This window comes from Monomorium pharaonis, unplaced genomic scaffold, assembly GCF_013373865.1.
Source record: "Monomorium pharaonis isolate MP-MQ-018 unplaced genomic scaffold, ASM1337386v2 scaffold_133, whole genome shotgun sequence".
Lineage (NCBI taxonomy): Eukaryota > Metazoa > Arthropoda > Insecta > Hymenoptera > Formicidae > Monomorium > Monomorium pharaonis.
In genome coordinates, this window is record NW_023415399.1 from 1 (window position 1) to 20,152 (window position 20,152).

General features: G+C 33.7%; 1 protein-coding gene across 1 annotated transcript; it reads left to right on the forward strand.

Moving 5' to 3' along the window:
• Positions 1–15,601: 15,601 nt before the first annotated feature.
• Positions 15,602–17,488, forward strand: LOC118648029 (WD repeat-containing protein 48 homolog; the record flags this gene model as incomplete). Its single annotated transcript, XM_036294226.1, has 2 exons — positions 15,602–15,901; positions 17,245–17,488. Coding segments are annotated over exons 1-2 (544 nt in total), but the record flags the coding sequence as incomplete, so codon positions are not given.
• Between the last annotated feature and the right edge of the window lie 2,664 nt (positions 17,489–20,152).

The following is a 20,152-nucleotide window of genomic DNA, read 5'->3' on the forward strand; positions in this document are numbered from 1 at the left end:
AATCCAAGAAATGCAACTTAAGATTACATTGCAAACTTAGATTTTCTATAGTTTCAAATTATTTCCGCCATCCTTTCTCTGTAATCTTGACTTTTGTGGTTTCCTAGAAAATTTTCTATGACACCTTTGAAACTCAGCCATGCTGCTCTTTCGTCTTCATTTATTTTGGTGACACAATTGTCGTCTCTCAACATTTTACGTATTTGAAGTTCATCGAAAATTTCTCTCCGCAATTTTGCATCAAAGACGTTGGAAAATTTTTCTTGTAAATACTGATAACATTCACCCTTTTTATTTAGAGCTTTCACCCATTGTTTTATGAGTCCTAATTTAATATGAAGAGGTGAAAGAAGAACTTTTGAAAACTCAACTAACGTTATTTATGATGTTTTTAGACCCAGGTTGCAAAGACGTCCTTGTCGGCCATTTTTTCTTATGCTATGGTTCGTTCAATCTCTACTACCTCATTCACATAGTGTTATGAGTGACACACTCATACCGATAAGAAAGGTGTTAGTAGCACCAATGACGTAAGTCAGTCAGCTGCAGTAGTCAGCATCGAATGCATAGCGCGAGGTTCCGCGCAATCCGCTCGACAATTAGCGCAATGCTTCTTAGACAGCACTTGCTGTCTAAGCAAGATTTTGGAACACTGACCGACTTACGACCTCACGCAATCATCTCCTTCTCTCGATCCGACTACCAAATTAACGATATATGAACCGCAAAAAGAAAGTGAGGGACGGGTCAACCAGAAGCTGTCAAGAGACGGGTCAACCAGAAGTCGTCAAGAGATGGGCCAATCCGAAGCGGTCAAACTGACATAACACCCGACACTCTGCTTTGCGGGGTCGTGTATCGCCGACACAAAACATTGTATTATATACAACTACGACACTCTGCCTTGCGGGGTCGTGGACAGTGAACTCATAGACGCGACACTCTGGCTTGCGGGGTCGCGATCTAACCGCACACTGTAAACAGACATTACAATAAAGTGTTCAAAACGAAGAACGGTGTGTGAGTGACTAAAAACTTTCCTCGCGAGATCGCGGGCAGCGATCCCCAACGTACTCCCAACGAGGGGTACAACAGTGGTGACAACCGTGGGATTTACACTACCAAAAGAAGATCCAAGAGGAGCCGAGCGTCACCGAACAATCAGCTGTACAGGCCAGAAAGCCAGTCACGTCGGAGCATACACAACGCGTCAGCGATAACAGTGAAACTCGAGACGACGCCGAGACCTACCGCGACGAGGTTCAGCTGATCGCCGCACCATGCAGCTTATCGTCATACTTATGTAAGTCCGACACACATTAAATTGTAACATGGAACCAGCGTAGGACGATACAAAATTGTAATGCGAATAGAACAAAATATCGGTTGACCCCCGGTAACTGCGATTACCGTAAAAGAAATAACTAGGATAGCTACCGTAATTCAAAAGGCATACGAATGCAAACGTACTAGCGCAACGCGACATACGCGATAAATAAGCCGTAACGCGAACTCAGCACGCATGCTTATAACCGAACGTCCATGTTCACCGAGCAAAACATTAATACAGCATTTAACGTAGTTCAAGACGCGTTAACAGCAATATTGGATAACGCGATTCGAATTTTGGATAGTCGAGCGAACTCTCCGAATATAACAATCGAACGCGTGTTCCCAATACAGGGACCAGAGTCTTTAGTATAATAAATAACGACAACATGGACACACGTTCACCAACACAGCGGGATAGACGTAGCGCGACCGTCGACACGCTTCCCGCCAAATGCGTCACCCCGCGTAATTCGGGAAAAACCCGAAGAAGAATCACAAGAGGTTCGGGACTCACACGAGCAAAATGGAAATACACCGGCAGCGCCACAAATAAATAGGCGATTGATACACCCCATGAAGAACATGCTCCATGAGCTATTATTTGAAATTCGCGAACTTCGTTCTCAACTTGGAAATCGAAACAAACTCCACTCTCTGCCAAGGAAAATGGCCAGGAATACGCGACGCCTTACTAGCCACGCGCTAGATATTTCACATGCGCAATTGCTTAGAGATTTATGGCACCAGCGCGGATCTCACATCCAATATTTAAGCTTAAAAGAAGCATGGAATATAATCCCCGAGATTAATAAGACTTCGAGGGATCGGGCAACTCAACATTATGAAACAATCGCAAAAGCGAGCGTAGAAGGAAAGGTCAAGGGACCTAATGCACGAACCAATGCACACAGAAAAGAGGCCCACACTGAATCTTAGCAGAATAATCATAAACAGACTCTCCAATGTGAAAAGTGCGGGAAAACTGGCCACGATGAACGAGAATGTCGCAACAGTCGACATGTCAATCAGTTTAAATTACCGAAACCGAAAGGACGCTCTTGCATAAATACACTAAATGCATATTGCGATTACTGCAAAAAATCCGGACACGCCCGGAACAAATGCTGGAAATTACACGGGCACCCTAAAAAGGAAGGTGACCCAAAGGAAGAGCCAAAAACTATAAAAAGGCTAAAAATAGCAAAAATAAGAATAAAGAAATTAAAATGACAAGATGCTCGGAATTAGCGAGCAGCGACAACGACGAGAGCTCGAGCAATGTCTCAAGTTCGACGCGCACAGCCGCAGCGTATCAGATTACGCACGTAAAGCGTATGGACAGTGACACAGACTTGGACATGCTAGCACTGCCCGTATGCGAAGGCGAACGAAGAAGAATCAAATTTATCATCAATGCCGGCGCAACCATTTCTTTCATAAAACTAGAAACATTAAAAGATGACGCCATTATTCATAAAGTAAAAATCGAAATTACCGGCCTTACCGGACACTCAATTACAACTATAGGAAAAACTCGTATACGTATTCCGATTCGAGAAGGAAAAATTAGCCACTCGGTATATGTAATTCATAATGTTCCTGTGAAATACGACGGAATATTGGGCGCCGAATTTTTACACAAACATAAATTTAAATGTGATTAAAGAACGTGTGGACGGGAGGGGGCGCTCCGCCCCTCTCCCTGCACCCCCTCCCCGTATTTTTTCCTAACCTAACTCAAACATTTTTAATTCGCTATTTGGCCACAATTTTAAATCTAAAGTCGCAAACCCTTGTAGTAAAGTATAGGCGTGGACGTTGTTTCGCTCTGTAAGCAGGGGGAGATAGACCTTGCTACCCAGATAGCCAAGCGAGATTAAGCATATCGGGCAAATTAATGCACTACATGTATGTTGTGAACTTGCCCACAATTTGCTGTCATTGTAATTTAACGTAGAACGAAGTTAACATCAGAAGAGCAAATAACCTTCATGAGTTTATAAAATTATAAGTGCATGCATTGAAGAATAATAAACTTGTCACATTGACAGCAATTGTGCATGCATGTTGACAACTTGCCGTCAGTTTGTTGAATTCTAATGTAGAATTTTACATGATGTCAGAACAAAAGACAGTTTGAGGAAACACCTTGGCTTTAGTTTGATAAAATTAATAGGGAATAAGTGACAGCAAAATAACAACACGTTGCCTTTACTTGACTATCTGGGTATTAGAAAAAGGAAGTGAATTTTCCACGCTATTTATTCACAGAAGCTCAAACTTGTCATACCTATTGAATTTTCCCCGGGTAATGTGGTTATGCAAGCTTGCACGCTCTGGATTATACATTTGTAACCCAAACTTTTTTTACAAGGTGTTTTTTTGAGGTTAAGAAAAAATGAGCTAATTCAGCAATTCTGACCTTGAATTTGGATTCAGCGGGTTAAAATAAGTAAAAATATACTAGTCCACCGGATCAACATTATAAGAAATTGTTTTAAATTTAAGAAAAAATGAGCCAATTCAGCAATTCTGACCTTGAGTTTGGATTCAGCGGGTCAAAATACATAGGGATAGACTAGTCTGGTCCGCCAGACTAACATTAAAAAAGAATTTTTTTTAGGTTAGAAAATGTGAGCTAATTTTGCAATTTGGACTTTGGATTTGGCGAGTCAAAATACATAAGGATTGACTAGTCTGGTCCGCCGGATTAGTATTAAACAAAAATTTTTTTTGAGGCTCGTGATTTGTTAGAAAGTTATTAACAAAGAAAGTTTCATAAATACGATGTACGGTAATTATTCAGTATAAGAGAGATAGTTCCGATGACCTTGACTATACATATGTTGCTAATATTATAAAGTCAATATTTATTACTCTCCTAAGTTACTGTCAAAAAGTTTTAATTGACGTTTGTTTATTAAAAAATTAACGAAAAAATTGTCAATATTGTAATAATGTGAGGATATAGGGGAAGGGTCAAAGGCCTCACCCTTTGCATCTCGCTTACACGTTTTTTGCACCGTAGGGCAGCGAGGGACAGAACAGGGACCGTAACATTCAATGCAATTTTTCTTCTGTAAGAAAAATAAATCATTTTACGAATACTGTATAAATACTTGTCCATAAAAGTGTTGTCCGATAAAACACTTAACAAAGTACAAAAAAGTACATATATTTTTAGAGAACCTCATAAAATATTGTTTTTCCTAAAAGGCGACTTTTTCCCCATTTTGTCCCAGGAGCGGGGATCACTTAAAAGCAGTAATAACACATAATTAATAAACAATTTATTGTTCAAATGGAATTGTTACATTAGTATACTTGTCGAAAATTATTGAAAAATCAAGTGAAACAGTTTTTGCAATAAATAGAAACACATAGAGCTGGCTATCTTTCTTACTTGACTCGGACCGGAGGTCGGCCTCGACCTCTTTTAGGAGTCTTTGGACTTTTGGTTGCAGGTCGGCCTCGGCCTCTTCTGGGATCTGATAAAAGCTCATTTGGAGCATTCTCTTTTTTTTTTGCCTGTTTCTGAGCAATTTCTTCGAGCAGCTGTGTTTTGTATGTGACGAAATGAGTACTGCAGTTTTTCCTCGTCTTTTACTGACACGTTGAGTACCTTGAGCAATTCGTCGAATAGGCATAATCTCCTGCAGCGTAATCGCTTCAAAGTACTGCTGTTGGAGTTGTCAGGTTGACTGCTACACCGTTCAGTAGTTGATGTCGACGGGATTGGTGTTTTACGAGCGTTTTCCAAGACAAGCTCGGACGCTGCTAATGCTTCGCTGGAAAGTTTAATGTCAGTTGTCAACGAAGGAGCAAAATGAACACGCTGGACACAATAAAAACGCTGGAATTCAATGGAAAAATTCCAGTTTTGAAACCATTGATTGCGGTTGTCATAATTGTCGCTCTTGCATATGCTGCATCAAAGAGCGATGAGACGTGAGCCAATGTTACCACTTTTTCAGGATTCCCTCGAAGAAACATGCGGATTTGGTCATCCAAAAACTTGTTCAGTGGTTTCATAAAAGCAATATCAAGCGGTTGTAACTTGTGGAAACAATGAGGCGGCAAACAGAACAAAATGACGCCGTTTTTCCGAGCTTTGTCGATAACATCGATGTTTTTTGTGTAAGTTGAATGTCCGTCGAGGATCAACAAAACAGGCCTCGGGAGTTGCTCCTGTAAAAGCGACGAAGTGCCTAAACCATTTGAGAAAAAGCTCTTTGATCATCCAACCTGATTCACTGCATTTTGAGAATGCAGCTGGCGGAAGCCCCATTTGGAATGATGGTTGCATTCTTTTTCTTGGAAAAATGAACATTGGCGGCGCGTAAGTACCGGTCACCGAAAAACAAATTTTCACCGTTACAGTTTCGCTTCTTTCTGACGATGTTACTACCCCAACTTGACGCCGACCTTTCATTGCAATGATTCGAGCGGGTCCCTTAGGATTTATAGAAATTCCGGTCTCGTCGCAGTTGAAAATTCTATTGGGAATGAAGCCGTATTTCTCATAAAAAGAACACAAAATGTCGAAAAATTGTTATACCGATACTCGTTTGAATCCTCATGAGCTGACGTAGCTTCGGGCGTGCGCAGACTCAGTTCCATATTGCGTTTCATAAAATTTTTCAGCTAGTCAATTCCAGCTTTATCGCCTTTTTTAAATGGATGTAGAATGTTATTCCTTTTAGTTAGTTGATATGCAATTTTGCGGAATTTTTCATACGTCAGGCTTCCATTGAAATCAAAAATTGAACCAGTTCCTTCTCCTGTTCAAAGCTGAAAACTCTAGTAAAATGGCCCATTTTTTTCTCTACCTCGCACTCAAGATCGTTTCGCATTTTTTTTACGTGTCGTTCAAAGTTGTTTGAGGAACGCCGAGCAGCAACAGCAGTTGGGGTATTGCTTACACCCGTAACGACACTTAAAACAGCGACCTGTCATCCTTACTCTAACTGCCTCGATGTTTTTTTTTTATAATTCCGTACTATTCTGGAACACATACGTATGCGATTAGTTATTTTTTGCATTCTAAAAAGAAGCCCATAAATCTCCCCATTTTGCCCCTCCTCGTTCTGCCTCCGAATCATATTTACGAGTGACAATGTATTATGTAATGGCAAATTAATATTTTTAACGAACAAAAGCTTAATTTATTTTTTAAGGGGTTCACTTTCACGAAATAAAACTTGTTTTTGTATTAAAAAAAGATTTTCAATACTTACTTGCATTAAATGATCCGGAAAAAGTTCGGCGAAGGCCCAAAAACAAGGTGCATTTGTTACAAATTTGCATTGGAATGTAAGAAATTATTTAACCTGTTTAAAATTACATCGGGAACCTTTTTCCTCAAAATTCATGTCGCTCCTGTTAGATGTCGCTGCGTTGTTCGGAAAATATTCCTAACTCACCGTTTTGTCCACCGCTCCCCTATAGGTTTGCAACTTTTTACGTCAAACAACATTCACATTGTTTGTTTCCACATTGTTCTGCGCCACGGAGATAAAATATGTTATAAATATTAATGCGAGAATGTAAGAAGAGAAGCGAAGTCCTTGCCTCTGCATCTCGCCCATGTTTTTTTTGCACCACATGAGTTTTCGATTTTTTACGCAAAGTGAGTTCCACCCATATCCTTTCTGCTTACACAGCGAAACGATGTCCGCATTTGTGCCATACCACATAGGTTTTTAACTTAATATTTGGTGCTTTAATAAATAAAACGAAAAATATCTTATTACTTTTTTTGTTAATAACTTCTTAATGAATCACGAGTGATGGTTAAAATCTTTTAAAAATCATTCAGGAGGGTGATCTTGACAACATATCAAGGTCGAGGTCATCGGAGCTCCCTCCTCTAAATTGAATAATTTCCATATTTTTTTCATTCTAATTATATCAATTTAATGCAGCTACTAAAAACAGACCAATGTTGAACATAGTGAGCTACAGCTACAGTTGAGTTTACGCAGATACTTCGAAGCATTTGTAATGTCAAGTCAACCTCAGTCTATTCGCTTCGTGCACATCTCTAAAATTGATTGTAGTAATATCCGTGGCGATTTTTGGAATTAACGGCTCCAGCAAATATATAGGAAGAATACAAATTTATAAACAAGAATATTGTTTTTTGAAATTAAAAGTAATAAAAATGTTGCAAAGTATGTGAAAAACATTAATAAATATTTGTGTAAATACACCACAAACTGTCACATCATCGCCATAAAACTCGTCGCGGACTCGACTGTTAATCACGTAAGCGGGAAAGCGATGATAAAACGCGCACTTCTCGGGTCTACACAACTTTTCTTATATATACACAGGCGCAAAAAGAAACGAGACAAAAATTTTGACCGATTTTTAGGCAATCTTCAAAGTAATGCAACTTTGCGAAAAATCATCCAAATTACACGTACTTTTTTTAAAATTAAAGGGCAAAGACTCTACTTTGAGAATCCCTAGGCGAAAATTTGATTTGTTAAGTGCGAACCTATTGTATCGCATGAAAACCAAACATGTTTCTTTAATTGAAAAAAGTAAAAGTTTGTTATCATTTTTCACAAATTTCTCGTTAAAATCTGGCTAATATTAATCCAGATTCTTAAAGTTCATTCTTTTCTAAGCAAGTTAAAAAAAAAACATGTCGATACGATGTTTTTTGATTGCACACGAGTTTGAAATTTGCACTGTATTTTAGGGCATTTTAGCGAATAAATACGGTATTTTTTTATTATCATGAATTTTGAGTATCAATATGATATTGTACATTGATTTTATTTGTGTTTAACTCAATCATACCGTCGTCATCAAGGTGATTCAATGTGCACCACGTGGAGAATAACGGTCGGATTTCGTACTTCATGTGGCCCTTAAAAGGCTGATTTTTTTAAATAAAATTTGAACTTTTATTTTTTATGTATGAGTATGTGTATATGTATGTTTACGTGTATGTGTGGGTTTATGAATATAGAGGAATGTGATCTTCTGTTGACTTCAGTGAATTTGGTGCGTCAGCTATCCGTTATATTCAGATCAGTAAGTACAAATTTCTACTGATGAATTTCAGAGCCATATGATGTACAAAATTCGACCGTCATTCTCCACGTGATGCACATCAGGTCACTTTGATGACGGCGATATGATTGAGTTAAACACGAATAAAATCAATGTGCAATATCATATTGATACTCAAAATTCATGATATTCAAAAAATACCGTATTTATTCGCTAAAATGCCCTAAAATACAGTACAAATTTCAAACTCGTGTGCAATCAACAAAAAACATCGAATCGACATGTATTTTTTTAAATTGCTTAGAAAAGAATGAACTTTAAGAATCTGGATTAATATTAGCCAGATTTTAACGAAAAACTTGTGAAAAATGATAACAAACTTTTACTTTTTTTAATTAAAAAAAAACATGTTTGGTTTTCATGCGATACAAAAGTTTGCACTTAACAAATCAAACTTTCGCCTAGGGATTCTCAAAGTAGAGTCTTTGCCCTTTAATTTAAAAAAAAGTACGTGTAACTTGGACGATTTTTCGCAAAGTTGCATTACTTTGAAGATTGCCCAAAAATCGGTCAAAATTTTTGTCTCGTTTTTTTTGCGCCAGTGTATATATTAACTCTGTAAAAAAGATCTTTAACACTAAAGTAACATCCAAACAAAATTACTTTTAAAAAAGTTAAAAAAAGTAATTTTGTTTGGATATCATACATTTTATAATGTTAAGCACATTTACAGATTTTTTAAATAGTTTATATATACACTGAGCAACAAAATTAACGTAACAAAAATTTTTACCAAAATTTCACTCAAATTTAAATAATTGTAACTTCGCAAAAACTTATCCTATTCGAAAGTTCTTTTTTTCATTTTAAAGCTTGATGTCTCTACTTTAAAGAGCATTTGTCAGATTTTGATCCTCTCCTTTTCCCTTTTCGGCATCTCTTTAAGAATAAGAACGTGTTTTGTCTTCAAAAATTTTTATACTTTGACGCGCTCCATGGGGTGCAGTGAATTTTTCTCGCAAATTTTATAAAAATTATCGTAAAATATGAACTTTTCCCTACAAATTGAAAAAAATCGAATTCTGTACGATTTTTTTTTGCGAAATTATTACAATTTTAAGGAAAAATGGTTACTTTGACTTTTATCGCTTGTTACTCGTGAACAGATCAACGTACAGCGCTCAGCAAAAAAGTATTGGAAAGCTGAAAGTTTGCACTTTCAAATGCTATTATTAATTTTTACATAGATTTATTTTTTCTAACAACAAATCGCATTTTTAAAGATTACATAAAAAATTGCATATTTTACGGTTTTTATTTATTTCAATTATTGTCGTGAAAAAGGATCCAATCACGTCGCTAAAGCAAAGTTTTATAGTACGATTACTCCCCAATAATAAATACTAAAGTTCTTTGATCAATTACTGCTTGTAAACGTTCTTATATGTTTATGTACCTCTGAATAATTTTCTGCGGAATTTTGTGCCAAATTTGCCTAAGCGCTTTTCCCAACTTATCAATTAATATTTGGAAGTGCAAATTTTCAATTTTCCATTGTTTTTTTGCGGAGCGCTATACGTTGATCTATTCACGAGTAATAAGCGATGAAAATTAAAATGACCATTTTTTCTTAAAATCTTAATAACTCCAAAAAGATCGTACAGACTTTAATTTTTTTTTCAATTTGTAGGGAAAAGTTAATATTTTACGATAATTTTTATAAAAATTATCCACGTAAGAATGAAAGAGAAATAAGTTTTTATTGAAATCAAATAAAAATATAATGTGGATTGTTATTGTCAATTTTTGAATTAAATAATCATTTGTTATAATAATGTAGATCAATTTTTTTCATCTTCTTGACAGCTAACGCCGGTGTTGCTATGTTTTCAACAAGCTCGTTTTGTGTAAAAAGAATTCTGAAATTGACATTTTTTATTTATCAGTGTTTGGAAATCTCCAAATTACCCATTCACCGTGCATATGTGGACGCAATTTATTTTAACGTGATATATCTTAACAATATTCGCCGATAAGAAAACAAAAAGTACAAAAAATGTTTTACCAACTCGTTCAACACGCTATATACTTGTATACATTTAATACGCAAGCATAGAGACTTATAGAGACTTAGGCTGCATTCTCTTTGAAGTTTACAGCGCTGTGAGTATTATTTTGTCTTTGTTGTCCATCAAATATTAAACAAGGACAAATGATGCTTACAAGCATCGTGAGCGCCAAAGAGAATGTAGTCTTACAATTAGAGAGCTAGAAAATCGTAGCCATAGATGTAGTTACAGAAAATGACACATATACATTGAAAAGTGTACAATCATAAATTTATTTAAAAAATTTATTTTTTATTACATGTACGTCGAAAGTGGTTCTTTTCGTGTCACATTTTTGTGAGTAAGTCACCAATTTCAGCATTTTAACATTATTGCAGTTCTTGTCCTCTAATAGATAGCGTGAAAAACATTTCAGCATGACTTTTTTAGCACGTTTAATCATTTAAACACTGCACGCCGTTTCGCGATATGCATATGGTAAAACTCTTACAGAATTTATCTACGCTTTGCCGCTTTTGCAAACTTAACCTCAGTTAACCTGTCAATTTTTGAGAGCTCAAGACACTCAAGGAACTATCGACACACAAGTAACAAAAAATACGATATGCAACACGGGTGTAATGACTTTTTGCACACCTGCATAGAAGGCTGAATTTGCGCCTTTATTATTGTATAATGTACTATTTTGTTGCACGTGCGTCGAAAATTATCCTCGTTGCTCTCTTCCGTCCACAAAGTCGTCATTTACCGATAACCCAGTACTTCACTGTTTTTGTGTTCTTAATAGATAGCGTGAAAATAGTATTTCTTTCAGCACTATCGCCTAATTTAATCCACGACAAACTGAATTTATTTACGTCTAGCTTTATTATTTCACTCGCATGCGCATGCTATCTCGCGACACACATGGTAATTCTCGCAGAATTTCGCGAACCTAATGGTACCTATTAATTCGTAAGGACGCAAAAGCACTCAAGGTCCACACTTCAAGGCACAAGTAACAAAAAATATTGTGTGTAACATATGCGAATCGGTTATTTTCACCCGTGCAGATAAACTCTCCGCATTCGCAAGGAATATCTGACCTATTACACTTGTAACACAAAAGTAGTAGCTTAAGTAAACTTTATATTCCTAATTATGAGCAATAAAAATTTTTTTCTGGCAAATTTAATAGGTCTCTCAAGTATCACAAAATCCGGTCCTACGTGACAGAACTACAGTGGAACCCCGCGTTAGTAGACTGTTTGGGGCTTTGAGTCTACTAACGTGGGGTGATCACTCCAACTCTGTGAAATTCAGGGACGTGGCGGTATTACCATCTAGTCAGTTTATGTTTACACTTCAAGATTAAATGTATTCGGCACTTGATTTATAAAACCAAATGTGGAAAATTTGATTGTTTCCGTATTTTTTTTAATGTGCCCGCGTCGCAGTGGCAATCCATTCGGCTGTAGGATCAAAGCGGCGCATTGGCGACGGCGATCTTTTTGGCAAGCCGCTACAAACGTAGTTCCGAACTGCGCATTTTTTGTCAACCCTTTTCTTGTTTTTTGGGGTCTGTTAATCATAAAATTGCAAGCAGAGCGATGTCTCAGATCAAGTCAGTTTCGCACCAATCTCGATCTTTATAAACACGTCGTAACTACGAAAACTGGTTACTACGCGACTGTCTTGCTATCCCCCACTCACGTTACTCACATACATTGAGAGTATATGGAGGGGATAGTTTCTACTAACGCAGAGTTCACTAATGCGGGGTTCCACTGTATCTTCAATAGTAGTTTCAAAGTAATAATCAGAGCTTACAATTTTTTTTATACTTATATATTATACAGAGAAAAATTATTTTCACAATAAATAGTTTACAAATAAAAACATTTTTGTTTAATTTTTTAGATTTGTTTGTTTTTTGTAACCTTTCGTATATATCCTTCAATAAAACGTTGAGTTATTTTTTTTTAAAATAAATTAATGCTTTTAATATAGAGGAGTAAATATTATGACATAATTTAACTAATATAAATATGTTAAATAAATTATATACATAATATTATAGTATTATTTACATACATCCATTGACACTAAATTCAATGACTTGTGTAATTTTTCGGCACATTGTATATTTTGCACCATCTTTAAGATCTGAACAATCTATCTTCATGGAATCTGGAGGAACAAGTTCGGCACATTGGCTATTATTGCGGCTATTACACTGATAACATTGCATAGCATCACCTGTAAAATAAATATAAAATATTTTAATGTTCGAAAATAATACAGAATTATTTTATAAATATCTTAATTGTAACTTAGTTGCACCTAAAATATTTTAGAAATATATATCCAGCAATTAGGTAAAACAATTTTTTAAATAAAAAGTTAATTGTTTTTAAATATTAAATAGAAGATTGTAAATTAGAGATTAGGATTCAACTAATTTAAATAAAATGAATTAGGATTACAATCTAATAGTTTAATTGATCAAATTGTAATTTTTAAGTAATTATTTTTAATCTTTGATTAATATTTTGGTCCATTTTTAACATAGAAGTAATTAATCGATAACTTTTATATAAATTATTATAAATACATTATATAATAAACGTGCTATAAATATTTCTAATAACTAATAATTATTAAACAGTTTATTTTTAATTCTTAATACAACTATTACTAAAATTAAATTTAATAAAAACAATATGTAATTTTATTCGAAACAACTTGGCGTAAATTAGATTTAAAATTGCGAAACGTTTCGACTTTACAAAGTCACCTTTTCAGTCGCTTATAAAACAATTTGAATATAGTAAAAAAACAATTATTACAAGAGTACATATAAAAAAAAAGAATAATATAATATAAAGAGTCAGGAATATTAATAAATGAGATTAACAAGATTAAAAAGCAAATAATAAAGCAAAATAAATTTTATATTGTCTTTTATCAAAAATATTTCGAGTTAGCCTCATCAATGGTAAACAAAAATCTTTTTACAATAGAATTTATTAATAAATTAAATGTGTTCACACGTCCGGCAGACTCCACGATTTCCCTTCGTCAGAGAAATAAATAATTTACAAAAGAAATTTCGTTTCAACGGTCTCCGATAATTTTTTATGCGTCAAGGATTAGTCTGTTAGAAACGTGATGACAAACATGGATGGACGAAACGACCAAGTTGATAATTCCGACTCCTTTTGAATATTGAGTCAACAAATAAGAAATTCTGAAGATAGCAATTCAAAACCAAACATGGAATCTAAGCAAAGTTTCACGTTTCCTCACAAAAAATGAGCAATAAAGTATCTAAACATAAGCAAAAAATAAATAACCGTTTCCTCCATCTGCAAACCATACCGTAGCACGTCTAGCACGATAGAAAACATTATTTATCTCTTAAACCCAAAGGGAAGATAACTTATGCGATAGGATCCCTTCGATAAAATTAAGGAATGTGAGAGGAAACAAAGAAACTTTCGACAGATTACTCAACGTATGATTGGGCAAAGAGGAAAAACTATTTCTCCAATAAGAAAACTTAGAATTCACTACACAATCCTGAAAAAGAGTCCTACCAATTAGAATATTTGAACCACCTACATCTGGATCCTCCCCTTGTAAGACTCAATATATATAATACCAAATCTTGAAGAAAACGAGTTAGTTGTAAGTTTAGTTACGTCTAGAGTTTTTAGAGTTACGGAGAGAGTTGTCAGTTGTTAGTTAGTTGGTCAATGAGTAAGTGAGTTGTTGGTTAGTCAGTTAGTTAGTAATCATGTAGAATCAGTGCGCGAATAAACTTTAGTGCCGTTCCATCCGGTCAAGAAATCCCTTCGATTCCAACGGATTTATTCGAGAACCAGTAAGTCCCACAATCACAATTTCTTTCTTTGTTTTTACGTTATTCAGCTACTCCCTTCTGTTTTAATTTTTTAAGACAAGCTCCTATTATTTATAAATAATTCCCTCTTAGAGTTTTTCGTCCCCCTTCTTTCCCCGGTTTGCAGATGCGAGCCCTGACCCCCGCTCGAGAGTCCGACCGGCCATTTCAGTGCGCGGATTCCGAGGCTGCCGTTCAATTATTTAATTTATAATGAATTATTTAAGATATAATGTCACTCACAAGCAAAAAGCTGCCCATTAGTTTTACACTTCCAAAATTTATATTAATAACCTTTGTGTATTTTTAAAATTTTATTAATAACCCTTTGTTAAACTTTAAAACTTTTGTAAACTCAACCGAAAATCTATTTTTATAACCTTTTGCGTATTTTTAAACTTTGTAAACTCTTGCGCAATTTATTTAGAACCATTCTTGTAATTTAATCTTTATAAATTCATAGCCAACAAATTATGTCAAACCACGACTTCAGCACTCATTTGTACTTTCTTTTTATTTTAATTTTTATGTGTTATTAGAATAAATACTTTGTTAATTTTACGTAAATTTTATCATTCATTTACATTTCAACGACCTTCCCTTATCCCGAACAAAGACTGCACCTGGTCCGATTCCGAGTTAAAGCGATTCAATTCGTTGACTCGAAACTTGGACCGACGGACATACGACTCGAAACGGGTTATAGCGGGCCTATCGGCACGTTGACCTATATTTCGTATCTACGAAATATGATAATGATACGAACTACGTATCACGAGTAACAATTATATGTATGAGCCGGAAAACTCCGACGGCTCCTTCGAAGTCAGGTATGCAATAGGGGACCGAACGAGTTTCACATCCATGGGCGTCACAGAAAATGTTAACAAAAACGCTTGGGAACCCCATAATGATAAATCTCGACAAGCATAGCCATCCGCCTACTGTTCAGATAAAAATTTGTGAATCAACTTCTCCTATAACTTTTGCATTAGATACAGGTTATGAAATAAATTTAATTAAAGAAAATTTTGTGCCCAAAAATAAAACAATTAATTACAACATATTAGAATTAAATGGTATTTACAATTATCCAACTTACACTCTAAGAGAAATTAATTTACTTTTTTACGGAAAGGAAATAACTTTTCACATTGTAACTAACGACTTTCCGATCTTACAACCAAGTATATTAGGCAATGATTTTTTTTACCAAACTTCCGCAAAAATAAATTATGCAAAGGGACATTTAGACGTTTTTGGAATTAATATACCCTTCTTTTCACCTGAAATGATTGTAGTAGCATCACGATTAAAATCACCATTTTATATGAGAGTAGAAAACTCTGAAATAAAAGTCGGGTATATACCTAGATTAAAAATAGCGCATGGAATTTATGCGATAGAAACTATAGCGGAAGTTATCTTAGGAAAGACGTATATAAATGTTGTAAGTAACTTGGACGAAGAAATAGAAGTTCAGGTACCAACCCTACGTCTTAAATCCTTATTATTTGTTGATCATGAAGTTGATGAGGAAGAAATAAAAGACAATATTAATAATAAAGATAAAACGAACAACAATTATAACGTAAATTTGAAAAACGATGAAGACGAAATTATAAATGAAAATAAAAACATAATAGAAGAAGAGAATAAAACAATAAATAAAGAAATTCAAATGTTAAATAAAAAAGAAGGGATAATTAAAAACAAACCCGAAGACGAAATTGAAATTAAAGAAAAAGATAAACATACACTAACACAAAAAAATAAAAATTTGAAGGAAAAATCTATTCTGGAACAAAAATCAGGCTCCTATGCCTCTCCCGAAGTTCTAGATTCCCGAGTTGGAAGAGGAAGTTATCAAACCCCTCGTGAATTAAGTAGTGATCCAAAAGTCCTTGGAAATGAAGATTTCCATATCTCTCTTGGATTGCCCAGGGATCCAAGAATTCTTGAAGAGGGAAGTTACCTCTCTTGAATTGACCAGAGGTCCAAAAATCTATGAGGGAGGAGATTTTCAAACATTCCTCGGGCTGCCCAGGGATCCAGAAATCCTTGGAGGGGGAAGTTACCAAACCCCTCGTAAATCAATAAATAATTCTGAAATCTTAAAGGGAAAGGAATATCAAGTCCCCCTTGGAAATTATGATACAATAGAGGAAGATCTCCAAAATTCTTTAATGTATTCTTCAGTCGATTGCAAAAAGGAAAGTAACCAAACCTTACTATGTGATACAACACGATTTTTCCTAAAGAAGTAAAAAACAAAGAGCTCCTTAGTTTATCTGAAAAAATTAAAATTCCCAAGAATTGGAATAAATATAAAAAATAAATATAATAAAAATAAAATCTTTTATATTGCTATTGAAGAGCTCATAAGAATAACTAAATTTTATAATGCAAGGAAATTATATGATTCCAAGAAGAAAAATAAACCACTTTCAAAAATCCTTGTATCAATGCAAATCCAATCACAGAAGACAATAGAAAAATTTATGCGGAGAAGAAAATCGAAACATAAAGAAGAAATAAACGGCAATGAAATTAATGGCGATGAAATTCTTAACCTTAATGATCCGGAAAATGCGAAATTAATTTCCACGATACTGAAAGACTCCAATAAAAAGGACGAAAGCTACGAAGACCTCAAACTCAACTTCTCTTGATGAAAAAATGGGAGATTCGTTATCTAACGATGTACCTGCTAGGAACTCTAACCAAATATTATTTATACACGAGGAAATGTATCAACCGCTAAAATTACAAATTAAAGAGAAGATATTAGTCCACGAGTCTCTTAAATCTAACAAAATACAATTTCAAGACCGAAGAAATTATAAGCTTATTACTATTTTATACTACGTTATTAGTATTATTACTACATTGTTATACGTTTATCATCACATTTGTCAACAAAAATTATTCAAGAGCTCGAAGAAAAATAAATATAAACCTGAAGAAATTGAGGACAGAAATAATCCCTCGGACAAAGGATACCTTGCTGAAGATGACGAAGACATAGAAGACAAGGAACAACTAGATTCGCAAGGACAAAAAAATAAAATTGAAGATAGAAATAATCCACCAGACAAAATAAATGATGCCAAAGATGATGGAAGAACACGCGACAAGGACGAAGAACTAAACAAGGATAAACAAAATCAAATTCTAAGCAAGTTACGAATAAATTCTCCAATATACAACTATATAAAAATATTACAACAGATATCCACAATTTGTTAATATTACACAAAAAATAATATACGCACTTCAACTATATCGACGAGAAATCTTTAGATCCCAGCCTATGGAAATAAAAAAAAAAACCAAGATTCTAATTCCAAGTTTTCTTACATTGAATAAACCAAAGATAAAATTTAAAAAATTATACAGCCTACTTATCAACAAGAGATAAAAGGATTGACAATATTTGGAATCCATAAAAAACCTCTAAACTCAAAAATATTTTGCAAAATAATCAGTTACATTACCTTACTTTTAAATCACATGCTGCGACATGTATTTCTATCCATTTAATGGATCCTTGAATCACATGCACGTCATGTAGAAAAATTTACACACTACATCCTTCTTCATCATTTTTAAACAATTATCTCGCCGCATGAAAAGGAACCGAGAAGAATAAATACGAATCCTTAGAAAAAAGGACAATAAACGCAACAATAATTTAAGCTCGAGCATCATAGCGAGAGCAAAAACAAACAAATAACTATTGGCTGGAATCAACATGAAAGACATCCAGCACATCACAAAGGATAGCAGCATATTGAATATAAATTTATGAGTAGATTTATAAGTAGATAAGGAATAGATAATTGTAAAATTCTTTAATAATGTCAATTGTTAGTTTTATTCTTATAATACCTTTATTTTCACGACAAAATAACATATAATTTTAGCTTATAATTGAAAGGATAACAAATAGAATAATAATTACATAACCAAGGTTGAATAATAATTAGATAAAAAATAAAAAAATATATAGATAACAAAATTTAAAAAAACTAAGAATCTTTAATTATTAATATTTTTCTAAAATTGAAAATATTCCTAAAATTTGTAAAAAAAAAATATTTGTGTTAAAAAATCAATATATTCAATTCAATCTAATTGAAAGGTTTTAACTAAGCTACAAGCTTTAACTCAATATTCAATCTTGTTTATAAGCCTAATAAAATCTTAGTTTGATAAGATTCTATAATCTAAGTAATCGTTATTATTGCGTCAAAACAAAATATCCCGTTTAGAAATTTCGCGTGACAAGTCGAATGAATGATAAATACAATAATTGTCCATGCTGTAATTGCGTCTTTTCTTCATATATAAATCAAGTTAAATTATAAAACAAAGTAGAAAAATAACCAAGAAAATATAATATAACTTAAGCGAATCAGACATTAATGAATATAGAAATTCATTTTTAAGAAACCTTTCTTCTCTATCAATATTTTTATCGACATTAAAGTTACATGTATTCATAATTTTATATCTTCATTGTTTTATAAACATTAATTTAAGATTAAAATTTATATTGCATATTTATGTAAGATATAACGTTACGAAAACTTATTACATAACACTGTTCCATATTGCCAAAATAAGATAACTTTAGAATTTAAATGTTACTATAAGACAAATAATCATAGTGTTTCAGAAGTTTTTCCTTTTCTATCAAAAGAAATATATAAAAATAAAATAATAAATGCTTAGACAAAAAAATAAGTTAGAATAACTTATTTGAATAATAATAATTTAAATAGATCACCTGAGTGTCTAAAAACAAATCCGGCATAATGCCGCTTTACTCTTAAAAATTTTAAGCGAAGAATGCAACCTCGTTAATTGATTATCTGATCCAATTTCAGCACTTAATGCTGCTCAGATGTGTTGCTCTGTTTGAGAACTCATCTTCTACAAAATCATAACTACTCTGTTCGTGCGCGAAGATATCGGCAGGATGAATTGATTATTTGTCGCTCTCCTGAGATTAATATAAAAGAATTTTATTTGAATCAATATAAAAAGTATAACAGTGGTAAAACTGGCGACACAACCATATCAACAAATGTTGATATGCCTGTGGAATACGATGCACAGGATCGAGAAACACTCAATTGTCTTTGGACAAAATCCGTTCTTAATGGGAAAAAAAAAACGAGGAAAAAAGGAAAACAAAAAGACCTAGTTGACACTCACGTGATTCTAAAATATTTCTTAGGAAAAAAAAGAGAAAAAGAAAAAAATATAACGGTAATAATAATTTTAGGTAAAAAAAGGGAAAAGCTTCAAAATATATTTAATACAAAATTTTTTTTTACTTAAGAAAATCTATAAATTAAAAGCGCGTATACATGTATAAAACAACTCATTAAGTGAATTATAATCATTATCTACTGCGTAAAAAATGCGTACATATGAATAATCTAACTATTCTTCGTACGTTTCTACTATAAACTATTTTAAAGGCTGCTGATTCCAAATTTGGTGACAGATTTTTAAAATTTAAATTGGCGGATTTAATATAATGGAATATAAAAAGGTCAGAATTCTCAATAAAACAAGAAACTTAGTATTGTCAAGTAATGTACTTGATGAAGCTTCCGTCTATTAGCCGTTACTTATAAACGTTTTCCAACTCTTACCACGTGGAGGTGGACGGTTAAAAGTTTTTGTTTTTTTTGGATTTTAAAATTTTTGGTATGTTTCTTTGTTTTTTAAATTTTGTATTTTTTTTTAATAACTATTGCTGAAACAAGACTTACAATAATATAAACTACATGTATTACAATATTTTTGCGTCCTAATTACACATGTT